The following is a 13,673-nucleotide window of genomic DNA, read 5'->3' as shown; positions in this document are numbered from 1 at the left end:
ATGTAGACAGTTCGGTGACTATTGAGTAAAAAACTGCTGCATTCTAAAATAATTGCAACACAACATTGAAACATGAAATATTGCTGCTTCTAAAAGACTTCAGCTGTATATTACATTTTTTTGATTATGTGAATTAACTTAATGTAACAGTCATCTAGTTTGCTTTTGTGAAATCTAACTTTTTTCAGAATCAATGGGTTCCAGCTACGAGGGTCCCAGCAGGAGTGTCCTGAGTCTTATAGGGGAGGTAGTGTTGAAACAGAGTAAAAGGTGGTGCCACATCTTCACTTCACTAATGGGTTTCTCAGGGAAGGGTTTGAAGTGTCAGATTAAAATCTTCTCCCTGTCCACACACCTTGATTGGTTTATTCCTACTATTTTAAGGCAATAACACCATATAGGGGATCTTGGTGTCAGTGTTGATCATGGTCAATTTGTGCTATATAATCAGTGGAACAACTGTCCCAGAAATTGAGACAGGGATTTTGGGAACCAAATCAATAATTATGTAGTGTAAATCCTATGGCTGTTGGTTGTCTTTGAAAAAAAAAAAAACCAACACTTACTGTAATCAAATTACACTTATAATTTTGAGCTTTCTCTTGGATAAGACATTTATGATATGAATTTATAAGTTTGGGTTTCATTACATAGTAGCATTGAAGTATGTAGTGTTAGTTTATTATGCTGTATTTTCAACACAGAAAATTTATAAAATAGGAATAACATGCTCATGATCAAATGTTCATACTACTTTATTGATTCTGGCTAAATAGCAATGATTCATTAATATTATACTTTTTTTAAGTATCTGAAATAGGTAGAGAACAACTCAACAGAAGATGGGTCCAGTTGATATATAGTCTTTCAATAAAAAGCAAACATGACATTTTAAATTGGTTTTACTCTATAATTTTACATTATCACCACAAATGCAATCTTACATATTTGAATTCTGACCTTAAATATGGCTACTGTTGTACTTGCATAGTTAAAAGAAAATTGATAACTTTTAAATTTCCCTTTACAAATGTTGAAATAATATCATATTTTCAGTAAAATATTTAAAATTAATTAGTGAATTGTAGATTATATGTAATTTTTCAATGTTGTTTTTTTAACTTGCAGATCTTAATAGTGAAATACTTGCCATAGCTGAAGAACTTGTAAAACACTCCAGTTTTGTATTAAAAATTATGTTACCATTTTGGATCGCTGCTTTAACAGCTTTCAAGCAAAGCAGGTAAGATTTTGTAATTTTTTAAATAGAAACTAAAAAGAATATATTCTGTATTTTTATAACTGCATTTGCAGATTCCAAGGCTTCATACTAAATTACTTCACAGCATATAGTTATGCTTTGTTATGGTGATGTCCTGGAAAGCTGAGTTATAGCTTTGTTTTGTGCCAACTAAGATTATAAACTATTATAAAGAATATAAACTATTATTTTGAAGCCCAAAAAGAGCTGTTGGAGATGTAGCAAAAAAGGAGAGGTTTATAAAGCAAGTGGAAATAAATCTTCATATTTTGATTTTTTTTTAAAAGTGTATTGTTTTGTTTTCCTCTCCCATGCTCCATCTTTTTGTGAGTTATTCTTGTCTCTGAGCTTGAATTCAGTGGTCAGTTTCTGTTTGGCACAGGTAGTCATTTATTGTTTGTTTACAAAGTGCATTACAAATGCACTTTGTAAAATTTTGTCTGGGTTGTTTGGCCCGAGTCTGTAACTCTGAAATGGTTTATAGTTATAAGGAAGAAAAACACCCTTTGGATATCTCTGTTACTTTTTCAGGTATGCTGACAGTGTGATTCTCTTACTTCCTCAGCTGGAAGCTGGACTTAGATTGCTCTTCACTACAACTAATAAATGTCCAAATCGATTGCTAACAGCGGAGGTAAACTTTTGTCTAAAGTCAATTATGATTTAGTGCTTACAATATTTACAGAAGAGTTATTCTAGAAATCTAGTGTCTATAACCATTTACAGATTTACCCCACAAAATTTCAATCAATTTTGGAGCATTATTTACAAATCTCCAGCTGAGATTCATGAATGCCTTTAATATTTTTTAAATGTCTGCCTCTAAAAAGGACTGAAAAAGTAGTGGAAGATAAAAGTTCAGAAAAAGTAGTTTAGGGTGAAAAGCAGGACATGATATATTTGCTTAAAAAAAACTCAGCACAAGATCCCAAAGTGCCTTTTTTCATTCGTAAGGGGACTTTTTTGCTATTGATGCACCTCTGGTATCTCATGCAAATGAATAAACTAAAGTTTTATATACATGACTAGTTAATTGATTTTGTTTGAAAACGAAATAATATTATTTGTGTTTTGTTCTAGTCTTCTGCTCTCTACACCACTTTTGATGAGGTACTGTGATTTTTTTTCTAAATATATATCAGTGTCAGAATTTAAACCATGCATGTTTCCCAATACTAGAGTTAAGAATGCACTTTCTTTTGTTGAATATGGCATTATTTCTAGCTTTTTTCCCAAATAAAGGTGGTGGACAGTAAACACTTTTAATTTGGAATGCTTCAGCAAATATCAAAATTAATACAAATTGTAATGAACAGACTTTTTTTTTCTAAATGTTTTTATCTTGAAATTCATCACTCCACAGAAACAAACATTCTGCTATTTTTCCTAGATTCAGTTATTCAAAATAAATACAAATAAATCTTGCCAGCATAAATCCTCAGTCTTAGAAGTTGATTGGATTATTTCAAGTTGTTTGTCAGTAATAATTAGGCATCTTGATTCTAGAGTGGCAGAAGTAATCACATCAGATAAGGAAAACTATTTTAGTTGGTGTTTCTTCTTTGATTATATGGTCTTCAATAATTCAATAATTTTCTATTCAAATTACTTTTTTCCTAGATGCTAAAAAAGCATTTGGATAATGAAGAAGTCAACCAGCTACCTGTAGTTCTTGAAGAGCCTGCCATGGAAAGTATTTTTGAAAGTGTTCTAGGGTTTTGTCATCATTGCCTTTTGTTTGTTTGTTTCACCAAGTAATAATCTTTATAATATGCCTAATACTCAGTTATTTCATATAGCTTATGTCCAGCAGCTTAGAACCTTAGAAGCTTGTTAGCCTTTTTATTGTGGAGGATACAAAGTCATACCTGACAAACTATATTGTACTGGGGTATGGGACTAGCTTTCCTTCTGAAATGTAAGTGTCTCAGAGATATTTGTCTTTAGACTCCTGAAGTTCAGCTGAATGGAGCGAGTTTTTTTCTGAATATCTGGACACCTCTGTAATATAGACATGGTCACATACTTGTCTTTCAGAGATATTCTATACACACAATATGTTCAATCCTGTATGAATACACATGGAATAAAATTCTGTATTGTTGGTGTGTGTTTCCGCAGGACTTCCTTTGGGATTTCTTGAACCACCAGGAGGGCCCACGTATAAGAGATCGTTTAAGTCATGGAGAGATCAATCTAGAAACATTTCCCAGAGAAATAGCTAACCAAATAGTTGGATTTGCTATTACATTTCTCTGCAGATTCTCAGATGAGGATATGTTTTCTCTTAAGGTAGGGAGCACTATTTTGTTCTCAGAATTTTTTTTTGTTATTTTGGATACCAAATATAGTTTTAGATAGAGCGTTATGACTGAATCTTTCCTGACAACTGCTTTTTGTGCAAATGAAATACTCCTCCAAGTAAAAAAATGTGAAAGTATGTTTTGCCTAGTTTTGTAGTGAAATAAGTAGAGAAGGTTTTCCAAAATGTTACCCTTTCCTGTTGTACTATAAAAAACCAGTCCTTATTCAAATGGTTGATCCATAAATTATAATGATTCCACTTAATTTTGTCAAATTGTGTTGATGAACTAGCCTATTTATCTGCAGAATTATCTGAAAGGTATGCAGAACATCTGTGGCTCACCCACTGAGGTATGTAGTGGGTAGTTATTGAGATTTTCTTTTCCTGAGACACTGTAAATAATAGTGCCTTGCTAATGGAAGTGTTATTTGTATCTATACTTACACTATGAATTTGTAAACACTTTTTGCCTAGCACTGTGTTTCTCAACATCAGCAATTATTGTGTTTGCTCTCCCCAGTTTCCTGTTTATATTTGAGATTACTTCTTTCAATATCATGCAGCCACCTATGAGATAAATCTTCCATTTATTAGTTGCAGCTCTTTTTTACTTTCTGAAGATGTATTGTGTGCTGCTACATTGATAGAATACTTGGTTGCTTTTCTGTCAGCTGCTGTCAGGCTTCATAGTTAAAATATGTGAAATTAAGCTTTAACCACTTATTGTGCTGATTATTTCTTTCAGCCTTTAGACATTTGGAAGTGTTTATTGACATCAGTGCTATAGGTGGCATGCATAAAATGAAGTATAAGTCTGCATATGATTAGCACAGCTTAGAGAAACTGTTGTGTATTGTGTGTGATCTTGTAAATCAGGAACACATGGTCATAAAACCACTGATGAACTGTGCAAGTTGCTACCAATCTCGATTTCATCCAGTTTCCCGACTCAAGAAACAGGTAGGTACTTCCATCTGTGACAGCATTTTGGTCCTTAAAATTGTGAATCCTCAAAATTATCTAATTCTTCATGCTTTGATTGTCCTAAAAAAAGTTCAAACCTTACATATCTTTTATTATTTCTTTTGGTTTAGTTTTCAAAACATAAAGGAAATCACAGTTGCTAAAATGAGATACAATTATACACACTCCTGTTAATGCAATTAATACCATATTTGTGTTTTAGATCACTAAATAGTCTAAATCACTAAATTCTTACCTGAGTGTTTGCTTTTCTGTAGTTTTCTTAATCTCCATATGTTTTTTTATGCCAGGACCACTGCTAGGTCCTGTCTCCAGGATTAGGCTGTTACTAAGTTTTTTTACTGTATGACGGCCAGCTGATTAAGATTCTGTCATGGTAGCAAAATCTACTTTCCAATGGCTTGGTAGCTCTCTGCCAATCAGTTTAATGAACTGCTTGAGGATGTTTCTCTATTGATTTGAGATTGCAGTAGACATACCTAGTCCTTTTACTTTTCAACAGCATGCAAACAGTGTGTTGCAAAAGTAATGTTAGTTAATTTTTTGTATTTGAAAAAACCATGGAATACTAAATTAGTTTGTTCAGATAATGTTTTAGCATGGAAGTGTACATCCAGACTTTTTGCCCTAACCTAAACCTTAACAAATGAAGTTGGCTTACATGGTTATGACTAGTGAACAAATAACTTACTGTCTGTTGCAGTTTTTTTCTAAATGGGCCATGCTTATGTCAAAATCTATACTTTACAAAGCATTTTTCATTTTATGTTTTTGAGGTGCTGGAATGTATGAAGAGCATCCATTTATGGCCTGAATTGGCAACAGTGCCTGAGGAACAAGAACAAAAGATTAAAGGGTATGTATGTGCTGTATAAGATCACCAGATATAAAAAAAGCAAATAATTTCTTATTCTGAAAAGGACTTGGTAACCAGTGGGAAACTTTATATAAGATAATAGTTAGAAAAAGAATGTAGCATTCTATCATCATTTGAAAAGGAGGAAGTCATTAATAATATCACTGGAAGATATTGTACTTGTTTAGACCTGAGAGAAGAAAATTTAATGCATTATGAATGGAGAACTAAGAGGGGTTCTGAATATTGCTAACAATGAGAAAAGGTTGGTTTAGTTGGAGAAAGAAAATCATGCTTGTGAGGTAGAGGGAAAAGAAATTATATGAGAGCATAAGAGTGGATGCTGAATACACTGCTATCAAAAAAAATCTGCATCTTGATCTATGCCATTTAAGAAATAATGTGTTATAGTGTCAAGTATTTTTTCTCTCTTGTTTTAAAGGTTGGAAGGAAATACTGAAGCTAATACTTTAATTTTGATGATATCTGAAATTTTATCTCAGTTGCAGCGTTATATGCCCCAGGATTGCTGTAGTTCAGATGATCCTATCAATAGTATCCTAACAGAGAGGTGAGTTTGATGCCCTCCTGGTTCCTGCTGTCAGCTTCTACTTGCAGCCCAGTGTAAGAATTCTCAAACCTAAATTATCCTGTCCCTGTTTGCAGAGAAATACTTGAAATGTTGTATGCACTTTTCTAGTGTTGCTGCTGATTTAATCTGAAAATTTTAGGATTCCAGCTGAACATCCTCTTCAAAATAAGGATGAGACATTGCACATTTTGGAATTACAGAAGAGATTTTACTTGGAAATTAGACTGAAAAAATAACCTTTTTTTTTTCAGACCATGAAAGCAAAATACTTTAAATATTTGTATGCTTACTAAATTAGGTTGGTTTTTAGCCTGGTTTGTGCTAAAACTGCATCAGAAATTCCTTTTAGTGTGCTTGGTGTCACAGCTGTGTGTGGTGTTCAAAATGGCAATATGCTGCTATGTAATTCTATTCTTCATGCTCTAATATCAAGATTCAGAAAGAGAAAATGTCTTGTTATACTTGGTGTCAGACTTGGAGGTGTGTTAGTTCCAATGCCCAGTTTGTAATAATAATCAAAATAGTTTGACTTCTAATTGCCACTCTTAGAGCAGCCTTAAGATTCCCACGACTGAATGAGTATGTTGGAACAAAACACTCCTAATCAAACCCATTAGGCATGGGTGGCATAGAGCAGGATTCTACCTGTTGCTTTACTTATATAACATGTGGGTCTTCTGCTTCCTACCCACCAATCTGCAAATTTATTATTTGGAGGAAAGAAGCCCAATTATTGATGTGTTAGACTTTTAGAGTTTTCTGCCTTTATTACTTCAAGTCTTTAATATTTTGCTATCTCAGGGATAAACAGTGTGAGGGAGATTAAGAAGCACTTCTATAAGAACAGAGTGTTTAAAGTGATGTGTGACACATTAGTGTAGCAGATATGACAACAGGAAGATATTTGTGAGCTTTAACAAAGTATGATCTGGTGTGGTGTTGATTAAAAAAATGGCCTCACCACCTGCATTTTACGCAATGTTAAGTCTGCTTCTTGTTCTGCCCAGAAGAAAGACCACACACTAATGGGAGTACTAATTAATAGCATTTGTTTCAGTGAGTTTTATTTTGGTGGAGGTTAATTCATTGTAAGTTGAGCTATGGTGGGAGGCTTCAACCACAGCCCTGCTGTGATTTGATGTGTTCAGTGTATAATTTCAGCCAGGCAGTTTTGTTTATTGTGGTTGTGTTTCTTTGATCTGAAATGGGAAACATATTCATCATAATCAGTTTTGCATTTATATTCAGTAAAATTATAGAAAACACAATCACTACTCCTACTACACAGATCCTTGCTTTTTTTCAGTCATGAGGTAAGGGCAGTTTGTTTCCAGGTTTTCTGAATTAAAACATTATGAGTCAAACCACACTTAATATGAAATGTATCCGATGTTTAATCCAGCTAACAAAAGCTTGACGTTAAAACATCCCTTTCTGTTTTGGAGGCTGCTGGTGGAACTTTGTGGTACACGCGTTTGCACGCTGTATTCCCCACGACCTGTCCTGGAAGTAGTGGTGATACTCCGCAAAATAAGCGCGCAGTGCCATCAAGTGTCCCAACAGGTTATTGCCGGCGCTGGGCTGAGACACACGCAGTGGCTTAACAAGACTCTGCGCTCCCGCCAGAGGCACAACTATCGGCGGATGCTGAGCAGGTTGGCTGCTGGTTTGCTTTACTCTGTGGTTAGGTTTATGAGAGAATGGCTGCACGCTGCTGTTGCTGCCTTTCAGTGGGTTCACTTGGAAGTTTAAAGTCAACAGTGTTCACGTGTTCTTGTTAACCATTTAAGAGTCAAGTGTCAACTAGATTTATTTATTTACCAGATTATTATCAGATTTCTATTAAGTAGCAATATTGAAATAACAAGAAAATCTCAAATTGGAGAGTAATTTGGGGGGTATTGCTAGATTATGTCACTGTAAATTGCAAGCTTTCAAATTAAGTACTACTTAAATGTTAGATTGTATTTTTTTTAATTTCTGGCTTTTCCTATTTAGGTATATAAATGCCATTCAAGTTTTATCTGACTGCAATAGGTTTAACTGATTTGAAGATTTTATCTACTTTATTTTACTGCTTTTTATAATTACACCTGAATCAGGCTCTCTATAGATAGAAGATATTTTAATATTCCATTATTTTTTCTCCTAATCATAGGGGCTTTCCAGAGTTTTATAAGTATTGTGTACTGGCAAGGTAATGTTCCTAAAAATGTTAACCATATTATTTAAGAAATATAGCTTAAACTGACATGTGATGATACACATTTGTGATTTAGTTGAACTGTAGTTTATTATCTATGGATTAATGGAAGCTCACGAATTTTGCTTTGGAATCTTAGATATTTGCCTTCTCTTCCGCCTTCATTTTCAGTTTATAGTCTCTATTTACTTTCCTGGGATTTGCACTGCTTTTTGCTGAGGGACATTTCTTAGTCTTTTTTTTCGCTTGACTCTGCAATATCCAGCAATTTAGATTGGGTGCAGAAGTCTTAAGATTTTTTTTAATATTAATGATTTCTTCTTAATTTGGTTTTAGTTTATTTATTTAAGTATTTTTATTTTATTTCTAGCATTAAATTTTTGTCTCCGGTGTTGCGGCTCATCTTACTGTTGATTACTCTGGAGCTAGTCAGTGTTCATTCAGTTTGTAAGAAGAATCCTTTTGATTATCAGCAGTATCTAAAGTGAGTATATAAATTTACTTTATGAAAATAGGAATTGCCCCAGAATTCCATTTTGATCTGTACTGTAGAGATTTTTCATCATCATAGTCATAGTTTTACCTTGGACGATGTTCACTGAGGAGCTAAAATAACTTTCTTGAAGTATAGGTAGGGAATATTAATACATAAAAGTTGCATTCACTATGTTGCTGACTTTATTCCTTGTGTGTTGATTAACAGCTGTTTGGGTATCACATACATTGTGAAACATTTCACCAAGAAAGCAAAGGAAGCTATTTGGGGAAAACTCTGTCGCACATTTGGTCACTATTCTTTCTATGGTGCTGTTAATTGCGGTTCTGAAGATCTTCCCATCTTAGTGTGAGAGGGAGGGAGTGGTTCTCCAAAAGTAGAGCAAACCTTGATGTGTTGATCATCCAATCCTCCTGAGGGAGATTTGGAAACTTGAAGATGTTTGCAGTTTTAAGTCAGGCATTGCAATATTCTTCTCTTTTTTTTTTTTAATTTTTTCTTTTTAAATTCTTAAAGGAGTTTTTTCTCTAATGTTACTTCTCATAGGTTTTTGAAGTCAGTCTTGCAGTACACTGAGAACTTGGTGACATACACAAGCCCTGACAAAAACAAGTGGGATGAAACCATGGAACTTACAAAGAAGACTTTGATAAATATAAAGAAAATCACTGACAGGAAGCTAATGTTAATGCATCTAGCTACATGAATGAAATGGGCTTAGGATTGTCTGGACATTGTTATATCTAAACAGTTACAGAGACCTCATATTCAATAAATCTAATTCAAAGACAAATTTCATAAGTAATTTTCAAATTTTGGATGCAAAATTTACTCTTTTTATCAGAAGGTAGATACTGGAGATGAATGATCGAGGTTCCAGAGAACAGGTTGTTTGTCAAATCCACTGAAAAAGATTTACTGTGAACTAAATCAGGATGATACAAGTTCTATTGTAAATATATCTTGTGTTTTGTACATTGATTGTTCTTATATTTTTGAGGGGGTTTTTTGTTTCCTACTGTACTGAAAAATACCTAAGAAAAGAGTGTGAATAAAATGCTCTGGAAATTTTTTAATCCAAAAAGTAATTTTTTACTTTGGAATACATCAGATATTATGTCAGAGACTGTGATCAACAGGTTAAGAAATTATGAAATTTCATCCTAAAATAGTGCTCATTGGCGTCTGTGGTTGTTATTAGTTGTGAACAGTCAGATCTTGCTCTGAACTCTGAGGCAGAGCTGGTAACACAGTAACTAATTGTTTATAGATGAGGATTTAAGGGAGCAGGATGGATACTTCTGCAGAAGGATACTTCTGCAGGGTGTATGCTTGTTTTGTTAAATTTAATCTTCTCATTTCAAAACATATTTAGTTAGTTGATTTCATACAGAATGAATGTGTACACGTACATGTGCATGCTCACAGACACGTATTCACCGTGGTTTAGAAAGTTATCCTCATATTGCACACAATATTAATTTGAATATTTTAGTTTTTCAAAATAAATTCTCCCCCTTTTTCATCACCAAAGAGTGGAACTTCAAAGGAATGCATAGGTTGAAGAATAGATTCATGGAAGACCACCGATGTCTCTCCATTTGCTTTCTCCTATGGAGAGTAAAATCAGAGGGTAATGTCTGGAGAATGTTTGGATCTACAAAGGATTAAAGATTCAAGTTACATTTTAATAAGGTTCTTTGCAGTGTTTCTTGACTGGAAATCACAGCTAGAGAATTACTAGTTTGGTTTATTCATTGTGGGGGATGGATATAAACTTAAGATCATATTGCTTCCTTTGTGCTACTCTTGAAATATATTGCGTGTGTTTGAAATTTACCTTTGTCACCTCCCAAAAATTCTTTTGTTGCCATGAAAATAAACTATGTGAAGAAGTTTGAACTAGATAAAATAGATTAAATCTAGAAATAGAGAATAAATAGTCTAATGTAGTGTATAAGCCTAAAAGTTCAGCTTTTTTTAAAGCCTGAGTCAGCATATCCTAATTATATTTTTGGAGGCTTATTTTGTACCCACTGACTTTGCTCGGATATATTAACTTCTGCTAAGTATGTCTTGGTAGTGACATTATGATGACATTTGCTTTGATGGTGATAAGTATTCTAAGACAAAAATCATTTAAGTTTTATATATTCATTGTAGGAACAAGATCAAGAAATTACCACACAATTATATTTTGAAAGTACATAAATGGCTGGCACACTTTCTCCTTTTGAAAGTGCATTCATGTACTAAAAGGTACCTAATAGACTGCAGAAGTGTATTTTCAACAACATAAGTTCTCCTTTTGTTGCTATATTTAAACTTTAGTAAAATGATCTTGCATTCAATTCACTGCATTTGCTTCGCCTAAGATGAAGCACATTGACAGTTTCTTCTTTCCTAATTAGTGCCACAGATGTGATTTGCTGCTCCAAGATTGTGGTAAGAAGCATGAAGGATTTCTGGCAATTCTGTCAAAGATGCTTTTTCAGTTTGTTTTCCTACCTCTGAAGCTCTCTGATGGGAACACTGCTACCATCTATTGTTAAACAAATCTGGAACAGGCTGGGACAATCCAGTTAGTTATTCTGACTCAATGCTGTCATTTACCAGAAGGGCTTATGCATGCAGGGCTTATGGCTTATGACAGCCCTGCATGTCATTTGCATGCAGGGCTTACAGATTTTTCCTGCTAAAAGACTTGTGGAATAGAGCTGTAGAATAAGTTTACATCCTACAATGCACATTGAAGAACAAATGGCAAGAGGTATGGTAGAGGTCATTTGGTTTGTCCTTTATCAGTTATTTAATTTTCCACTTCAGTTACTCATCTTTGCCATCTCCTTAGAATCACTTTTAAGATATAAGAAAGAGTCTAAACTCCAAACAATCAGCATTCCTGAGAGCAAAAGAAGCTTAGAATAACTATGTATCTAGATATTTCTAGAATTGTACCAAAAAATTCTTTCTTCCAAGTGTGGTATTTCATCCAAGTATTAGTTGGATCTGATTTAATTGTTGGCCTTGCTCCCCAGGGTCTGTCTTTTCCTTGAGGTATTCATACAGTAAATCTAAATATCTATAAATCTATATACAGATTTGGAAGCTGCAACACCCATGAGGAGATGTGTTGAATTACTTTGTTTACTTGGATAATGCTAATAAGGGAGTGATGATGCATAAATCAGTTTGTCCAAGTTCAATTAGTCAGTTTATCAGAAGGTCACAGAATATGCCAAGTTGGAAGGGGCCCACAATAATAACTGAGTCCGACTCCAGGCCTTGCACAGAACCATCTCCAAGAGTTACACCATGTGCCTGAGAACACTGTCCAAAATCTTCCTAAACTCTGTCAGGCTGGTGCTATGACCACTTCCCTGGGGAGCCCATTCCAGTACCCAAAAACCTTTTGGATGGAGAACATTTTTCTAATATCCAGCCTAAACCTTCCCTGACATAGCTTCAAGCCATTTCAACATTTGCAATTTTTGGTACCTTCTAGGGAGCGTCAAGATCAACTGTTCGCTGAGGTGGGCATTGCACAAGTACAGTGAAATATGTTTTATGGTTAGGCATCTGTGTGTGAAAACAAAGCTTGTTCTTTGTGTTCTTTGAGCCATTCTGTAGTTTGTGCTCTCCTCAATGGTGATAGGAAGGGTTAGAAACAGAACCATGTGTTCTTATTCAAACATAACACCAGCAACTAAAAGTAATTAAAACCTTCTTAGGGTTGTCATCACTACTGCATTATACAGAAACGTTTACGTAAGAGATAGAGCAACAAATTTGATTTACTTCGTCTTTTAATAAATCCCATCTAGCGGTTTTCAAGCAGCTGATGGCCTTTGAAGCGAACACATGGTGGCAGTGTTTGGTAATTCAAAATAGCACTCCATGCTGACATTCACTTTCTTATCACTTTTCTTAGGATGTGTATTAAAAAATCAAGTTTTCTTCTGGTTTCAGTAGTTTTGTTTATATGTGTCTCTGATTGTGTCTTCTGTAGAAACTTGTTTTCTCATTTGTTTCTGATAACTTTCGAAGAAATTGAGCGTATCCAAAAAAAATATTTTTGCAAACATTTTAGTAATTAAGCAGAGGTTTATCACATTTTCTACACTGCTTGCTGAGGACTTTTGGAATTTGTCAGAAGTCCATCAGCTTCCCCTCTCCTCACATAGTTTAAAAGAATGAGTTCTTTGAATTTAATAAATAATTTAATAAAATATTGTTTTTTACAAAACTTATGTATTGATATTCCTAAAAGAAAAAAATTCAGATCGTCATTTATTAATTGCTCTGAGAACACCAAAAAAGGTTTTTTTCAAAATCAATATATATATTTTGAGCAAAAATTATAATTGTCAAGAAATATGTTTGAGAAAATTTCACTAATGTCTTAGCCTTATTGCTGTGGTAATGATTTTTCAGTCTGTTGAAACTGAAATGTGCTACTCATATGCTGCCCTGTGAAGAAGAGCTAGCTGAGCATTGCTTGTTGGGTGGGCTTTGAAAACCTTGTCCACAGTAGCAATTTCAAACCATGCAGAGAGGTTGCAGTTAGAAAAGATTTTCATTCACATGATGTGATTTTTGTACACTGTGAAGTCTTGTGTAGAAATGTTGGAACATCCCCAGCAGAGCTCGTTTTTGCCTATGTTTGCCAGTGCATCTGGTCCATGTGTGGTGTACCACCTTTTTTCCATAAATTGGTCTGCAGATGCAGAGCAGATTCCTGGCTGGTGTGAAGTATTCCTGTTCCATCTTCTTTGGGGCAGATCATTTACTCTGGTAAGGATCTTCCTCATACTGTGTCAGTTTCCCTTGTAGGGGGTTGGTTTCTAGCTGTACATCTTTTTCAGGCTTGTGTATTTTCAGGGGACTGGAAGAAAGAGCCATGTAGTAGATAAATTTGCTGTATAGCAAAACCTCATTAATTTAGTGGCTTGCGTTGCAGGGAAGTGAGGATCGTG

General features: G+C 34.4%; 1 protein-coding gene across 1 annotated transcript in view; it reads left to right on the top strand.

Moving 5' to 3' along the window:
- The window catches only part of ERMARD (ER membrane associated RNA degradation), a 16,494-nt gene extending 5,605 nt beyond the window's left edge, over positions 1 to 10,889 (top strand). Inside the window, exons 8-18 of the mRNA XM_031058778.1 lie at positions 1,129 to 1,243; positions 1,793 to 1,895; positions 2,342 to 2,371; positions 2,882 to 2,950; positions 3,383 to 3,553; positions 4,443 to 4,526; positions 5,327 to 5,406; positions 5,849 to 5,977; positions 7,444 to 7,653; positions 8,572 to 8,685; positions 9,244 to 10,889. Coding sequence (XP_030914638.1) covers positions 1,129 to 1,243; positions 1,793 to 1,895; positions 2,342 to 2,371; positions 2,882 to 2,950; positions 3,383 to 3,553; positions 4,443 to 4,526; positions 5,327 to 5,406; positions 5,849 to 5,977; positions 7,444 to 7,653; positions 8,572 to 8,685; positions 9,244 to 9,403 — 1,265 coding nt within the window. The 3' untranslated portion in view covers positions 9,404 to 10,889. The remainder of the gene's footprint in view (positions 1 to 1,128; positions 1,244 to 1,792; positions 1,896 to 2,341; positions 2,372 to 2,881; positions 2,951 to 3,382; positions 3,554 to 4,442; positions 4,527 to 5,326; positions 5,407 to 5,848; positions 5,978 to 7,443; positions 7,654 to 8,571; positions 8,686 to 9,243) is intronic.
- The last annotated feature ends 2,784 nt before the right edge of the window (positions 10,890 to 13,673 follow it).

Source organism: Geospiza fortis, unplaced genomic scaffold (assembly GCF_000277835.1).
Source record: "Geospiza fortis unplaced genomic scaffold, GeoFor_1.0 scaffold381, whole genome shotgun sequence".
Classification (NCBI taxonomy): domain Eukaryota; kingdom Metazoa; phylum Chordata; class Aves; order Passeriformes; family Thraupidae; genus Geospiza; species Geospiza fortis.
The sequence above is the reverse complement of the archived record's forward strand: the minus strand, read 5'-3'. Positions and strand labels throughout refer to the sequence as shown.